At 48.0% G+C, this 17,335-nt stretch overlaps 1 protein-coding gene across 2 annotated transcripts in view; it reads right to left on the bottom strand.

The window, feature by feature from the left end:
• Positions 1–893: 893 nt before the first annotated feature.
• tyro3 (TYRO3 protein tyrosine kinase) overlaps positions 894–17,335 on the bottom strand; it is a 92,018-nt gene continuing 75,576 nt past the window's right edge. Inside the window, exons 15-19 of one of the 2 annotated variants that reach the window (XM_078406160.1) lie at positions 14,756–14,877; positions 12,020–12,129; positions 11,051–11,210; positions 8,658–8,794; positions 894–1,502 (exon numbers count right to left, since the gene is read on the bottom strand). In XM_078406160.1, coding sequence (XP_078262286.1) covers positions 1,148–1,502; positions 8,658–8,794; positions 11,051–11,210; positions 12,020–12,129; positions 14,756–14,877 — 884 coding nt within the window. In that variant the 3' untranslated portion in view covers positions 894–1,147. Of the gene's footprint in view, positions 1,503–2,715; positions 5,046–8,657; positions 8,795–11,050; positions 11,211–12,019; positions 12,130–14,755; positions 14,878–17,335 lie in introns of those variants that run through there. The other variant, XM_078406161.1, reaches the window with a different exon arrangement.

Below are 17,335 nucleotides of genomic sequence, written 5' to 3'. Positions count from 1 at the left end.
CAAGTCAAACCAGCTTCAAAGTCATCTTGTTGAGTCTCATTATCTGTACTAGCAAACAGCTAACAATGGCCCGTTTCCTTTATCATCGTTACTTTTTTACACATATTTCATTCATTTGTTCTATATCTCTTTACCTCACCATCTATATCTTTCGTTTCCTTCTCCCCTGACTCAGTCTGAAGAAGGGTCTCGACTCGAAACGTCACCCATTCCGTCTCTCCAGAGGCGCTTTCTAGAAACAGAAACATAAAAAAATAGGTGCAGGAGTAGGCCATTCGGCCCTTCGAGCCTGCACCGCCATTCAATATGATCATGGCTGATCATCCAACTCAGTATCCCGTACCTGCCTTGTCTCCATACCCCCTGATCCCTTTAGCCATAAGGGCCACATCTAACTCCCTCTTAAATATAGCCAATGAACTGGCCTCAACTACCTTCTGTGGCAGAGAATTCCACAGATTCACCACTCTCTGTGTGAAACAAAACGTTCTCATCTCGGTCCTAAAAGACTTCCCCCTTATCCTTAAACTGTGACTCCTTGTTCTGGACTTCCCCAACATCGGGAACAATCTTCCTGCATCTAGCCTGTCCAACCCCTTAAGAATTTTGCAAGTTTCTATAAGATCCCCCCTCAATCTTCTAAATTCCAGCGAGTACAAGCCGAGTCTATCCAGTCTTTCTTCATATGAAAGTCCTGCCATCCCAGGGATCAATCTGGCCCGCTGAGTTACTCCAGCATTTTGTGTCTATCTTCACATTCTGGACTCCACGACTGAGGTGGACGCCAGGCCAGTGGGACTTTTCAACATTTTGATGCAGATTATCGACGTTTTACTCCAGAGCGATCACTCCAACAGTGAAACTCATTCAATCACCCATCAAGGAGACCGAACTTTAATTTTAAAAATCTGTTTAATTCAAATCAAAGATAAAACTTTGCAAAGGAAACTGTGCAGTAATTCATGTTCAATAAATTGATCATCCTTTTTTAATTAACACCATAATTCTTGAGTCTTTTTGTATGTGGATCCCGCTGAAACCTCCAGGAGTTGGATCCGTGTTCAGTATCAAGGCACAGCTGAGGAGTTTAGCCCCAGGTTCACGTCATTATTGCACTGCTCGTCGATTAGGCCCAGCTTTCCCGCTGTTAGAGATGAATAAAGACTTGGTCTTCCGGCTGCCCGTCGCATAGATGGCTCTCCATCTCACCTGCTGTGTTGTACTCTGCGTTCTCCAGCACCCCCAGAGGGGCGGTCACGTATCGGTAGTCACTGGTGCCCATAACAACTGGGGCGTCCATCTTGCCCGCACTATGGTCCACCTCCCAGCAGGCCGTGCACTCCGAAGCTCCTGCCCCCTCCCGTAGGTTCATGTAGAAAGCCTGGGCATGGTCTGTGACCGGGGAGAGGCCCCGCAAGAGGTTTTCCAGTGATCCCCTCAAAGACTCGAAGGAGGGTCTGAGCTTGGGATCAGCGTGCCAGCATCTCTGCATGAGGTGGTACCTGTCCCAACACAAAGGGTTAAAGGCTCTCGTTAACAGCACATCGGCTACAGGGAGATGCTGCTTTCAACTACCCCACGAGATGAGAAAACATTTCTTCAGAGACGAGATGAAAAAACATTTCTTCACACAGAGAGTGGTGAGTTTGTGGAATTCTCTGCCACAGAAGGTAGTTGAGGCCAGTTCATTGGCTATATTTAAGAGGGAGTTAGATGTGGCCCTTGTGGCTAAAGGGATCAGGGGGTATGGAGAGAAGGCAGGTACAGGTTACTGAGCTGGATGATCAGCCATGATCATATTGAATGGCGGTGCAGGCTCGAAGGGCCGAATGGCCTACTCCTGCACCTATTTTCTATGTTTCTAATCTCCAAGAGCACCCATTCAGTCCCAAAGTACTCTCTGTCATTTCCATCAGATCGATTCTTATCTGCACCCCCTCCAATAGTTTTGGGTAGCAAGCCCAATATTTCCTTACAGGACACATTATCAGTTCAATTCTGAGAGCATTCATAACCTGGTTGGGAGATGGAAGAACAGTAGGAGCAGGAATGGCACTAGAAATGGCCATTTCTGCCTATCATGACTGACTGGAAAAAAAAGACACAAAGTGCTGGAGTAACTCAGCGGGGTCAGGCGGCGCCCCTGAAGAAAATGGATCGGTGAGGTTTTGGGTTGGGACCCTTCTTCAGACTGATTGTGGGGGGAGAGGGGGAAAAGAAAGTTGGAAGAGACGAGGGGCAGGACAAAGCGTGGCAGGTGGACACAGGTGACCAGGGGGTTTTAATAGGCAGATGGTTGGACAAAGGCCAGAGATGAAAAGCCAGAGGGAGTGTGAGGCAAAAAGGATTGAAGAGTTACAAATTGTGAAGCCAGAGGAAGGAATGTGGGTACACATGACACAGGCAGACAAAGCTCAAAGTGCTCAGCATCGCCCACCGAACCAGTCTCAGCCTAGCAGAGATACTTTGTGCTGCTCCAACTCTGACCTGCTGAAAACGAGCTTGTTGGACGGCCCCCCAGTGGGAGTCAATAGACAATAGGTGCAGGAGGAGGCCATTCGGCCCTTCGAGCCAGCACCGCCATTCAATGTGATCATGGCTGATCATTCTCAATCAGTGCCCCGTTCCTGCCTTCTCCCCGTACCCCCTGACTCCACTATCCTTAAGAGCTCTATCTAGCTCTCTCTTGAATGCATTCAGAGAATTGGCCTCCACTGCCTTCTGAGGCAGAGAATTCCACAGATTCACAACTCTCTGACTGAAAAGGTTTTTCCTCATCTCCGTTCTAAATGGCCTACCCCTTATTCTTAAACTGTGGCCCCTTGTTCTGGACTGCCCCAATATTGGGAACATGTTTCCTGCCTCTAACGTGTCAAACCCCTTAATAATCTTATACGTTTCAATAAGATCCCCTCTCATCCATCTAAATTCCAGTGTATACAAGCCTAGTCGCTCCAGTCTTTCATCATATGACAGTCCCGCCATTCCGGGAATTAACCTAGTAAATCTACGTTGCACGCCCTCAATAGCAAGAATATCCTTCCTCAAATTTGGAGACCAAAACTGTACACAGTACTCCAGGTGCAGTCTCACTAGGGCCCTGTACAACTGTAGAAGGACCTATATTTGCTCCTATACTCAACTCCTCTTGTTATGAAGGCCAACATTCCATTGGCTTTCTTCACTGCCTGCTGTACCTGTATGCTTCCTTTCAGTGACTGATCCACTAGGACACCCAGATCTCGTTCTACGTTCCCTTTTCCTAACTTGACACCATTCAGATAATACTCTGCCTTCCTATTCTTACCACCAAAGTGGATAACCTCACACTTATCCACATTAAACTGCATCTGCCATGCATCCGCCCACTCACACAACCTGTCCAAGTCACACTGCAACCTCATAGCATCTTCCTCACAGTTCACACTACCACCCAGCTTTGTATCATCTGCAAATTTGCTAATGCTACTTTTAATCCCTTCATCCAAATCATTAATGTATATTGTAAATAGCTGCAGTCCCAGCACCGAGCCCTGCGGTACCCCACTAGTTACTGCCTGCCATTCTGAAAGGGACCCATTTATCCCCACTCTTTGCTTTCTGTCTGTCAACCAATTTTCTATCCATGTCAGTACTCTACCTCCAATACCATGTGCTCTAATTCTGCCCACTAATCTCCTATGTGGAACCTTGTCGAAGGCTTTCTGAAAGTCGAGGTACACCACATCCACCGGCTCTCCTCTGTCAATCTTCCTAGTTACATCCTCAAAGAATTCCAGAAGATCTACGTAGGGATTCTGCCCCTCTCCATCGGGGACCTGGGGTGGAGGGCACTGCACTGAGGAGTCCCCTGTAATCTGTTTCTCTCGCGGTTGGTTCACAGACTCGCCAACCGCCTGCCACTGTTGCGGGCTGGAAGAGTCTGTGTACCACGTGTACATGGAGTGTGTGAGTCTGTGTACCACGTGTACATGGAGTGTGTGAGTCTGTGTACCACGTGTACATGGAGTGTGTGAGTCTGTGTACCACGTGTACATGGAGTGTGTGAGTCTGTGTACCACGTGTACATGGAGTGTGTGAGTCTGTGTACCACGTGTACATGGAGTGTGTGAGTCTGTGTACCACGTGTACATGGAGTGCGTGAGGTTGCAGCCCCTGTTCCAATATCTAAAGGGGCTGCTCCTTGCCCTTCTGGCTGCACTTCTCACCCACCACCTTCATCCTTGGACACCCTGTGCGTGGGGGAGAGGGCAGGGCCGAAGATGTCCTGGTTGGGTTGCTCCTGGGCCTGGCCAAGCTGGCCATCCGCGAGTCACGGCGCCAGGCGGAAGAGGGATCCGCCCGCGCCAGCTGCCTGCATCTTTTCCGGGGTTACGTCCGCGCCCGGGTGGTGTTGGAGAATGACTGTCCACGGGCACCCTGGGGGATTTCCGGGACCGCTAGGCACCGCGAGGGGTTGGAGTGTACCCTTAATAAGGATTGCAGCATAGTTGTTTGAAAATTTAGTGCCTAGATAATTTGGTGATTTTGTACTATGGTGGTGGGTGTGTTACCACCTGTTTGTTTTGTATCATAATTTAAACATATATTTTTGATACAATAAAATCCCCCCCAAAAAAGAAAACTAGCTTGTTTTTCTCTTTCCCAGTCACTGAGATCTGAAACGTTAACTGTTTCTCTTCCCACAGATGCTGCTTGACCTGCTGCGTTTCTCCAGCAATTTCCACTTCTATTTAGAATCAGGATGTAGTGGGAACCAACTCAATTATAGGGACCAAGAGACTGCGCGTGTTGGGAATCTAGAGCAAAAAAACAGCCTGCTGTAGTTAACTCAGCGCCTCGGGCAGCCCCTGTGGAGAGAAATGGACATCTGATGTTTCAGGTCAGGACTCTGTGGAAGGGTCTCGACCCGAAAACGTCATCCATTCCTTTTCTCCAGAGATGCTGTCTGACCCGCAGAGTTCCTCCGGCTTTTTGTGTTGCCCTTCTTCAGACAGTTAGAAGTGTGGAGGAAAAAGCTGGTAGAGGCAGGGACATGGCATAAACTGACAAGTGATATGTGGATACAGATAAGGTAGGGGGGGGGGGGGGGTGGGGGGGTGATTGGCATAGTGAGAGAGGGTACAGGAGAAATGGAGACAAGGAAGGAAGAGGAATGAAATGTAAAACTGGAGTGGGGGGATATGGGTGGAAGGGGATGGGGGAGGTTAGATAGAAGGGGGATAAAAGGGAAATGGGGGATAGCAAGTATCGAGGAGGGGGGAGGAATGGAAGGAAGAGAGGAAAGGATTAGGCTGATGGTTTAATTTAGTTTAAAGATACATCGCAGAAACAGGCCCTTCAGCCCACTGGGTCAACGCCAACCAGCAATCCCCGCATATTAACACTAAGAAATAGGAGTAGAATTAGGCCATTTGGCCCATCGAGTCTACTCCGCCATTCAATCATGGCTGATCTATCTCTCCCTCCTAACCCCATTCTCCTGCCTTCTCCCCATAACCTCTGACACACTAGGGACAATTTTTTAAAACATTTACCAAGCCAATTAACCTCAAACCTGTACGTCTTTGGAGTGTGGGAGGAAATCGAAGATCTTGGAGAAAACCCACGCAGGTCACGGGGAGAACGTACAAACTCCGTACAGACAGCGCCCGTAGTCGGGATCGAACCCAGGTCTCCGGCGCTGCAAGCGCTGACAGGCAGCAACTCTACCGCTGCGCCACTGTGACGCCCTTTAATGGTTGGTGTACTGGGAAAAAGGTGTGTGCACAGAGGGAAGGGGGTGTGAAGGGGAGATGGGGGTTTACTTGAGATTGGCGAATTCCATGTTCATACCATTCTATTGTAAGCTGCCCAAGTGGAATATGAGGTGCTTCTCCTCCAGGATATGTGTGACTTCACTCTGGCAATAGAGAAGGCCGGGGACAGAGAACCTGGTATGGGAACGGGAAGTGAAGTTCACAACCAGGAGATGCAGATGGATGGTCAAAGTACAAGTGTTTGGCAAAATAGTCACCTCATCGATGCCTGGTCTTGCCTACGTAAAGGAGGCCACATCAGGAGCAACGGATGCAGTGGACGAGGTTCACGTGAAATTCAGTCTCACTTGGAAGGCCTGCTGGGGTCCCCGAATGGAGGTGAGAGAAGAGGTTCAGGCGAGAGATTCTGGGGGCGGCAGGTTGGGAGGGGGAGGGAGGAGTGAACCAAGGAGTCGTAGAGAGAGAGGTCGCTGCAGAAAGAGATGGGGATGGGAAGATTTAGACTAATGGTGGACTGGTGGTGACAGAAATGTCAGAGATTGATATGCTGTCATAGTCATACAGACCCTTCAGCCCATCAAGTCCATTCCGTACTTTTTAAATCATTTATACGGTCATAAGAAATAGGAGTAGAATTAGGCCATTCAGCCCATCAAGTCTACTCTGCCATTCAATCATGGCTTGTCTATCTCTCATCCTCCTAACCCCATTCTCCTGCCTTCTCCCCACAACCTCTGACACCCGTACTAATCACAAAGGACTTTAAGAAGGATTAAGAATTTAAGAAGGATCCTTCCAGAAGGATTTCTGAAGGACTTTAAATAAAGATAGACACAAATTGCTGGAGTAACTCAGCGGTACAGGCAGTATCTCTGCATAGAAGTAATGGGTGACGTTTCGGGTCGAGACCCTTCTTCTAATGAAATATGCCCAACATATTCTGGTTTTTTTTATTGCATTGGAATTGGTGTCACGAGAAAAAGTAGCCCTCTGCAATAATCAACTGCACCCACTTTAAATCCCGTCGTATAATGTTGGGGGAGTCCAGAACAAGGGGCCACAGTTTAAGAATAAGGGGTAGGCCATTTAGAACGGAGATGAGGAAGAACTTTTTCAGTCAGAGAGTTGTGAATCTGTGGAATTCTCTGCCTCAGAAGGCAGTGGAGGCCAATTCTCTGAATGCATTCAAGAGGGAGCTGGATAGAGCTCTTAAGGATAGCGGAGTCAGGGGGTATGGGGGGAAGGCAGGAACGGGGTACTGATTGAGAATGATCAGCCATGATCACATTGAATGGCGGTGCTGGCTCGAAGGGCCGAATAGCCTCCTCCTGCACCTATTGTCTATTGTCTATAACAGAGTATCACAAGACATTAATCAACTGCAGCAGGCCCGTCCATAACACTGCTCCATTTTACAAGACAAATTTCTCCTGACCCAATTACTTAATAACAATAACTATATCCAACCCTGACCTTTGTTCAAAGCATTGGAAACTCTTTAACCTGAGAACTACTTCCATTTCCACAAATTGTTGTTTTAAAATAGCAGAACGTCTCAGGGGATTTCACAGTACAATTATAATGCGATTAGATGACAAAGCAAATGACCAAACAGTTAAAGAGTAAGGTTAAAGGAACGTCATGGTGGAAATGCGAGGCGGAGCGGTCCCAGTGGGAATTTCAGAGTGTAGGCCCTTAGATGGTAGGGTGGTAGATTAATCAAACCCAAGGCAGAACGGGAGGTGCTTGTGGTTTGTGGAGGTCACAGGGCTGGTGATGAGCATGCCACGGAGGTGTTTATTTGATTGATTAAAAGATAGATGAATGGGCCCCTTCGGTACGCTGTGGCCACGCCGACCATCGATTAGGCGTTCCTGTTTATCCCCACTTTCGCATCCACTCTCGACACACTATAGGGACAGTTTACAGAGGCCAATTAACCGACATCCTGCACGTCTTTACGATGTGGGAGGAAACGGGAGCACCTGGAGCAAACCCGTGCGGTCACAGGTAGAACGTGCAAACTACACAAGGTCGGGATGGAACCGGGGTCTCTGGTGCCGTGAGGCAGCACATCTACCAGCTGTGCCATTGTGCCACTCCATTAACATTAAGTGTCTGAATTTTAAATGAAGGTATCACAAAATGCTGGAGTAACTCAGCAGGTCAGGCAGCATCTCAGGAGAGAAGGAATCTATTTGATCCCTTCTCTCCTGAGATGCTGCCTGACCTGCTGAGTTACTCCAGCATTTTGTGATACCTTCGATTTGTACCAGCATCTGCGGTTATTTTCCTACACCTACTAAATTTTAAATGTAGGTTGTTTTGACTTGGGGTTCAGTTTAGTTAATCTCAGTTTAGTTTATTGCCACGTGCAACAAAAAGCTTTTGCTGCACGCTATCCAGTCAGTGGAAAGACAATGCATGATTACAATCGAGCGATTTACAGTGTTTAAGTACATGATATGGGAATAACGTTTAGTGCAAAGTAAAGCCAGCAAAGTCCGATCAAAGAAAGTCCGAGGGTCACCAAAGAGGTAGATAGTAGTTCAGCACTGCTCTCTGGTTGAGGGAGGATGATTCAGTTGCCTGATAACAGCTGGGAAGAAACTGTCCCTGAATCTGGAGGTGTACGTTTTGCCTGATGGGAGAGGGGAGAAGAGGGAGTGGCCAGGGTGCGACTGGTCCTTGATTGTGCTGCTGGTCTTGCCGAGTCAGCGTGAGGTGTAAATGGAGTCAGTGGAAGGGAGGTTGGCTGGTGTGATGGTCTGGGCTGCGTCCACAATTCGCTGCAATTTCTTGCGGCCTGGTGTGGACCAGCATGTACAGGGTGGATGTTAGCTAGGAACGCACACAGATTTGCATCGGAGGAGTAATGTTGCCGAGGACCGTACTCACAATTCCTCGGAGCAGCTCGAGGGTCGCTTCAACCTCTGCCCCGAGATCAGGTAGTCGTAGAGCTCTGCATTCTCAACCCCTGGGTAGGGGGTCTGCCCTCTCGCCGCTACCTCCCACATGGTCACCCCGAATGACCACTGGAATCCACATCAAAAACATGCAGCAGTTAAACATAGCAAACACGCGCACAGTACACCAGCTTAGTCAAACCCATCCCACTAAGTGTTGGGCACAAGTAGTGATAATGGATTAAAGGAAGGCCCTTTTATGACAAACATCCTGGCTCCATCTACAAGATCAATGACGGGAACATAAGCAATTCCTAGTATGGGGCCTTCACTAACCAGGCAAGAAGGGTCTCGACCCAAAACGTCACCCATCCCTTCTCTCCAGAGATGCTGCCTGTCCCGCTGAGTTGCTCCAGCAATTTGCGTCTATCATCGGTGTAAACCAGCATCTGCAGTTCCTTCCTACGTAAGCGTTCGTAGCCTATAGTTGAATTGCATGGTGTTGATGATGGGGGTTCTTCCACAACTATAGCTGTCTGGTGCTTGCAGTCAGCTGATGACATTTGGCGCGAGGGTAAAGAGTCCACTGGGACCACAGAGTTACTTCTCTAAACTCAATTTATTCACAAAATGCCGGAGTAACTCAGCAGGTCAGGCAGCATCTCGGGAGAGAAGGAATGGGTGATGTTTCGGGTCAAGACCCTTCTTCAGACTGATGTCAGGGGGGCGGGACAAAGGAAGGATATAGGTGAAGACAGGAAGATAGATGGAGATCTGGGAAGGAGGAGGGGAAGAGAGGGACAGAGGAACTATCTAAAGTTGGAGAAGTTGATGTTCATACCGCTGGGCTGCAAGCTGCCCAGGCGAAATATGAGGTGCTGTTCCTCCAATTTCCGGTGGGTCTCACTATGGCACTGGAGGAGGCCCATGACAGAAAGGTCAGACTGGGAATGGGAGGGGGAGTTGAAGTGCTCAGCCACCGGGAGATCAGGTTGGTTGAGGCGGACTGAGCGAAGGTGTTGAGCGAAGCGATCGCCGAGCCTGCGTTTGGTTTCGCCGATGTAAAGAAGTTGACATCTAGAGCAGCGGATGCAATAGATGAGGTTGGAGGAGGTGCAGGTGAACCTCTGTCTCACCTGGAAGGACTGTTTGGGTCCTTGGATGGAGTCGAGGGGGGAGGTAAAGGGACAGGTGTTGCATCTCCTGCGGTTGCAGGGGAAAGTGCCCGGGGATGAGGTGGTTTGGGTAGGAAGGGACGAGTGGACCAGGGAGTTACGGAGGGAGCGGTCTCTGCGGAACGCAGAAAGGGGAGGGGATGGGAAGATGGTGGGATCCCGTCACTCGATGGGAACTAAATGGGGTTTTCAGCCATTCTGTCCTCAGCTTTTACTGATACTCGTTCATTTCCTTCTGAATGTCTTTTTTTTTTTAAAGTGCTGACTGTGGTACGAGATATTTAATTTGGTGAGTGCAACCATCACAGAGGAGGGGTACAGCGAGCCCACCTCTGCATTGCACTTTTAGTGCAAGTGTAAGGATAAAATTCCACGCTGCAATCCGTTTGCGTTGGTGTTTGTGGGGCATTATTGGAGTCAGTTGGCTGCTAACTACATTTTTACACAGGCCGTGAATTGCCTTGGGGGCATGAACAGCCACACGAAGCACAAGTGTGGGTTTTCTCTGCCCCTCTGCCCATCGGTCTGCTGCTTGTGGCTATCAGGATAACCCTCAGGATAATTAGGATTGCCACAGAAGGCTGTGGAGGCCAAGTCGATGGGTATTTTTAAGGCAGAGATAGGTAAATTTTAGATTAGTGCGGGTGTCAGGGGTTACGGGGAGAAGGCAGGAGAGTGGGGTTGGGGGGGAGATAGATCAGCCATGAGTGAATGGCGGAGTAGACTTGATGGGCTGAATGGCTTCATTCTGCTGCTGTCGCTTATGACCTTATATTCATATTATATTTCAGATACAGCGCGGAAACAGGCCCTTCGGCCCACCAAGTCCGCACCGCCCAGTGATCCCCGCACACTAACACTATCCTACACACACTAGGGACAATTTTCACATTTACCCAGTCAATTAACCTACATACCTGTACGTCTTATGACTCCTGCTCCTATTTCACAGGTTCACATGTTATAGGAGTAGACTAACCCTTGACACCCGTTCCAATCAAGAATCTATCTGTCACAGCTGTAAAAATATCCACTGACTTGGCCTCCACAACGCTCTGTGGCAATGTGTTCCACAGATTAACTGCCCTCTGACTAACGACCTTTATGTTCTTAAAGATCAAAGCGATGACTAAATGTCTTTGGCAACACTTGAGCAACGTAACAGGTGTGGTCTATATACATATAGGTATGCATGGAATTTGTACATTACCACATCGCTGTGAACTGTGTAAACATTATCTGCCAAACTCTCCAGTGCAATCCATTTGACGGGCAGCTTGCTCATGCTCCCTTGTCTATAGTAGTCTCCACTGTACAGCTTCCGGGATAAGCCAAAGTCTGCCACGCACACACGCATATCTTGGTCCAGCCTAGAAAAACATTCATGCGTTCACAATGACAACCCAGCTGATTCGATGTTCCACGCTTCCACAACACTCACGGACAGTGTTATCATTAACGGTAGAGTTGCTGCCTTACAGCGCTTGCAGCGCCAGACACCCGGGTTCCATCCTGACTATGGTCGCTGTCTCAGAAGGCAGTGGAGGCCAATTCTCTGGATGCTTTCAAGAGAGAGCTTGATAGAGCTCTTAAAGATAGCGGAGTCAGGGGGTATGGGGAGAAGGCAGGAACGGGGTACTGATTGTGGATGATCAGCCATGATTACATTGAATGGCGGTGCCGGCTCGAAGGGCCGAATGGGCCTACTCCTGCACCTATTGTCTATTGTCATTATCAAAGCAGCCATCTTGAAATCGTTTTGGCGGATTAGGACGTTCGTATCTCAGTAGTTTAGTTGAGAAGCAGGCCCTTCGGCCCACTGAGTCCGCACTGACCAGCGATCCCTGCACACTAACACTACCCTACACACACGAGGGACAATTTACATTTACATCAAGCCAATTAGCCTACAAACTTTGGAGAGTGGGAGGAAACCAAAGATCTCGGAGAAAACCCACGCAGGTCACGGGGAGAATGTACAATCTCCGTACGGACAGCACCCGTAGACGGGATGGAACCCAGGTCTCTGGCGCTGTAAGGCAGCAGCTCTACCGTTGCGCCACCGTGCCGCTCACCGTATTCATATTTTATCAACTGTGTCATCATCCCACCAAGCGGAACATACAGTTAGTTCGCCCCGCCCGCTCCACCCCATCCCACACAGTAAGTACCCACTTACATGCAATTGCGTGTGGCCAGATCCCTGTGGATGAAGTTCTTGCTGCTTAGGTACTCCATTCCCTTGGCAATATCAATCATAAAATTCAACAGTGTTTGGAAAGGAATCTCCTGAAAGACAACGAAAGAGAGTTAGAGAGAGGAACCATCCAAAGGAGGGAATATGAGGCTAAGGAGAGGTGGGGAGCGGAAGGTAGTGGGCGTTGATAGAATAGACTCTCCAATGTAGGCGTGTTTGTGAGATCATGGCCCCATAGCAGAAGCTGCCACATCGCGGGGCTGGAAACTGGAAGTGTCCTGAGCTAATTCTGCCACCCCCATCGTCTACTGTACAACCTCCCACTGATTGTCGCCGGAAGCTTGCACCCTTTTCAGGACGGACAATGACAGTGATGTAATATTTGAATGATGGACACAAAAGAAGAAGAGGTGAGATCGTGCCAAATATCCAACAGGCGGAATTGGAGATAAAAACCATCGAGCACAGAAAATGGTCTGAGAAGAGTGAGACAAAACGTTTTAATCAGATTAAATGACAAGCATCTGGAGTTTTATTGTTTTTTTGTTTTTTTAATTAGAGTGTCGATGGAAAAGAGAAAATTGAAGATGCAATTGCAGAAAATGTACCTTGGGAGGGTTGAAGGCAAGGCTGTTCAGAAAGTATGGTACATCAAAGCCTCCAACTGCTTTGGTGGGTTTTGTAATTGCACTGATAAAGGATAATGCGCAGGGCAGGCCACATTTGGAGTACTTGGCCATAAGGTTATAAATGATAGGAGCAGAATTAGGCCATTCGGCCCATCAAGCACATTCCATGGTGCTCACTTTTGGTCGCCTTACTATCGGAAGGATATCGTTAAGCTGTAAAGATTTATGAGGATGGTGCCAGGATTTGAGGGCCTGAGCTCTCAACCAGGGAAAGGTTGGGCAGGCTGGAACTACATTCCTCAGAGCACAGGAGGATGAGGGCTGGTCCTGTAAAGGTGCATAGAATCATGAGAGGAATAGATAGGGTGAATGCACAGAGTCTTTTATCCAGAGTGGGTGAACCGGAAGACATAGGTTTAAGATGAGAGGGGAAAGATAAATTAATAGGAACGTGAGGGGCAATGTTTTTCACAAAGACGGTGGAACGAGTTGCCAGAGGAGGTAGTTGAGACAGCATTTAAGACACTTGGACAGGGCATAGAAAGGAAATGTTTACAGGGATATGGGCTGAACATGGACAAATGGGACTAGCTTAGAGGGTTATCTTGGTCGGCATGGACAAGATGATACTCACAATAGACAATAGGTGCAGGAGGAGGCCATTCGGCCCTTCGAGCCAGCACCACCATTCAATGTGATCATGGCTGATCATTCTCAATCAGTACCCCGTTCCTGCCTTCTCCCCATACCCCCCGACTCCGCCATCCTTAAGAGCTCTATCTAGCTCTCTCTTGAATGCATTCAGAGAATTGGCCTCCACTGCCTTCCGAGGCAGAGAATTCCACAGATTCACAACTCTCTGACTGAAAAAGTTTTTCCTCATCTCAGTTCTAAATGGCCTACCCCAATGTTTCAAGGCAGGAGCCTGGGACTGTTCAGGCTCTGTGTTTTCAGTGGGACGGGGAGCACTGCAGGCACAGAGGCCTCAACAAGGGATAGGACCAGAGTTCCTAGCTCAAACATGCCACACCACAATGCACCATGTACCACCACAATGCACCAAGGATATATGCACCATAACAAGAGGATTTCAGTATAGGATTAAAAAAGTTCTTCTGCAGTTGTATAGGGCCCTGGTAAGACCACATCTGGAGTATTGTGTACAGTTTTGGTCTCCGAATTTGAGGAAGGGCATCCTTGTCATTGAGGTAGTGCAGCGTAGGTTCACGAGATTGATCTCTGGGATGGCGAGACTGACATATGAGGAAAGATTGAAAAGACGAGGCTTGTATTCACTGGAGTTTGAGAAGGATGAGAGGGGATCTTGAGAAGGATGAGAGGGGATGAGAGACGTATAAAATTATAAAAAGGACTGGACAAGCTAGATGCAGGAAAAATGTTCCCAATGTTGGGGGAGTCCAGAACCAGGGGCCACAGTCGTAGAATAAAGGAGAGGCCATTAAAAACTGAGGTGAGAAGGAACTTTTTCACCCAGAGAGTTGAGAATTTGTGGAATTCTCTGCCACAGAAGGCAGTGGAGGCCAAATCACTGGATGGATTTAAGAGGGAGTTAGATAGAGCTCTAGGGGCTAGTGGAACCAAGGGATATGGGGAGAAGGCAGGCACGGGTTACTGATTGTGGATGATCAGCCATGATCACAATGAATGGCGGTGCTGGCTCGAAGGGCCGAATGGCCTCCTCCTGCACCTATTTTCTATGTTTCTATATTTCTATGTCTATGTACCACCACAATGTACCACTACAATGCACCATATACCACCACAATCCACCATATACCACCACAACCCACCATATATCACCACAATGCACCACTACAATGCACCATATACCACCACAATCCACCATATACCTCCACAATCCACCATATACCTCCACAATCCACCATATACCACCACAATCCACCATATACCACCACAATCCACCATATACCACCACAATCCACCATATACCACCACAATGCACCATATACCGCCATTTAACAAGCAGATCGATTCAACTTCAACGCTGCATTATTCTTCAAGCAATTAGGCAAGAGGACAGGCCTCTGAGTCACCAGCACGGACTTACAACTGGTTGGTCTCCCAGCCGGGAGAGCACGAGGTAGGTGCGCAGATCTCCATGCTTCATGAACGGCAGCAGGACCATGGGCACGGGCAGCCGGCGGTGCGGTCGGCTCTGGAGACTCACTCCTACGCAGCGAGGAGAGGGAGGAAGAAAAGAAACGGGGAGGGTCGTCAGTTTGTGGAACTCATTGCCAGCTGGTGGATATTTTTCGTCCGAGTCAGTGGATATTGTTAAGGCAAATTCTTGATGAGAACGGGTGTCAAGGGTTACGGGGAGAAAGGCAGGAAAATGGGATTGGGAGGCAGAGATCAGCCGCGATTGAATGGCGGAGTGGGCCCGATGGGCCGAATGGCCTGAATCTACTCCGATAACTTGTGAACTTGCGACTTCATAATGTGCCGATCGCACGTCCCATCCTGACTGCGGGTGCTGTCTGTACGGAGTTTGTACGTTCTATCCATGACCTGCGTGGGTCTCCTCCCACACTCCAAAGACACACAGGTTTGTAGGTTAATTGGCTTTTGTATAAGTGTAAATTGTCCCTGTTTTGTGTGTAGGATAGTGTTGATGTGTGGGGATTGCTGGTCGGTGCGGACTCGGTGGGCCGAAGGGCTTGTTTCTCTAAAATAGTCAAGTCAAGTCAAGTTTATTTGTCACATACACATACACGATATGCAGTGAAATGAAAGTGGCAATGCCTGCGGATTGTGCACAAAAAAGAATTACAGTTACAGCATATAAATAAAGTTAATATAGTGTAGACAAAATTTAGTCCCTGGAGTTATAAAAGTTGACAGTCCTGATGGCCTGTGGGAAGAAACTCCGTCTCATCCTCTCCATTTTCACAGTGTGACAGCGGAGGCGTTTGCCTGACCGTAGCATCTGGAACAGTCCGTTGCTGGGGTGGCAGGGGTCCCTCATAATCTTACTTGCTCTAGATCTGCACCTCCTGATGGATAGGCCCTGCAGGGGGACGAGTGTAGTTCCCATGGTGCGTTCTGCCGAACGCACTACTCTCTGCAGGGCCTAAGCTAAACTAAAAGTGTTGGAGTAGTGCAGCAATAAAGCAGACCCTTTATCCCCACCACATCCATCTCGACCACTTTACCCAACCTCACTAATCACGTTAGCCTGCATTATGACTTGCCTATTTAGGTGTTTGCTTAAATGGCTCTTAAACCCAGTGATTGTAACTGATTCCACCAGCTCCTCTAGATATTTCGCTCTCTGGGTAGAAAAAGAACTTACCCCTCAGGTTCCCTTTCAAACTCCCACCTCGTGATTAGTGCAGGTATCAGGGGTTATGGGGAGAAGGCAGGAGAATGGGGTTGAGAGGGAAAGATGGGGGAGTAGACAATGGGCCTAATGACCTAATTCTGTTCCTATCACTTATGAACTTATAAACATTGATACATAGAAAATAGATGCCCTCTTGGTTTTGAGACCCCCACCATAAGAATACAATATCTACCCTATCAAATGCATCTCACAATCTTACACACCTCAATCCAGGTCACTCCTCAGCCTCCCCTGCTCCAGTCCTCTCGATTTACAAAATTTCATTAAAAAAAACATTTCCCAGGAAACCAGTCAACCAGGTTATAGAGGAGTAGGAAAAAAAACTGCAGATGCTTGTTTAAATCGAAGATAGACACAAAATGCTGGAGTAACTCAGCAGGTCAGGCAGCATCTCAGGAGAGAAGGAATGGGTGACGTTTCGGGTCGAGACCCTTCTTCAGTCTGAGTTACTCCAGCATTTTGTGTCAACCAGGTTATGGATGTAGGTTTAATTTGTAATCATTCTCCAATGTTTAAAATGCCTGGGGTGTATAAAATATGATTCCATCTCATCTGATTTTTAAATTACAGGTGCCTCGCGTGCTTGATTGCAATTTTCAAATAATGCACTTGTTTAATTAATACCAAATCCAAATTTACGTGCTGCATTTTTTAAAATACCACGCTCAGATTTGCACCTGTTTAAATGTTTATGTTTCATTTACGCTTTTTTGAATAGCGCGCTCCTTTTCTGGAAGGTGACCCCCACATAAAACACGAGGTGCCTGTGTTACAGACTGGAGAGGACTATTGGTGGGAAAAGTGTGAATCCCTTTGATTAGATGACCAAGAGCCGGTTCTCTTCATACCATGATGGGTGTTCAGTTCAATTCAGTTTAGTTTATTGTCACGTGTACCGACGTACAGTGAAAAGCTTTTGTTGCGTGCTAACCGGTTAGTGGAAAGACATACAAGATTACAATCGAGCCATTTATAGTGTATAGACACATGATAAGGGAATAACGTTCAGTGCGAGGTAAAGCCAGTAAGTCCAATCAAAGATAGTGCGAGGGTCACTAGTGAGGTAGATACTAGTTCAGCACAGCTCTCTGGCTTAGTTTAGTTTTTTAGTTTAGGGATACAGCGTGGAAACAGGCCCTTTCGGCCCACCGGGTCCGCGCCGACCAGCGATCCCCGCACATTAACACCATCCTATACCCACTGGGGACAATTTTTGTAAAACATTTACCAAGCCAATTAACCTACTAACCTGTACGTCTTTGGAGTGTGGGAGGAAACCGAAAA

This window comes from Rhinoraja longicauda, chromosome 10 (assembly GCF_053455715.1).
Source record: "Rhinoraja longicauda isolate Sanriku21f chromosome 10, sRhiLon1.1, whole genome shotgun sequence".
Taxonomy (NCBI): Eukaryota; Metazoa; Chordata; class Chondrichthyes; order Rajiformes; family Arhynchobatidae; genus Rhinoraja; species Rhinoraja longicauda.
This window is presented reverse-complemented; position numbering and strand designations above follow the sequence as displayed.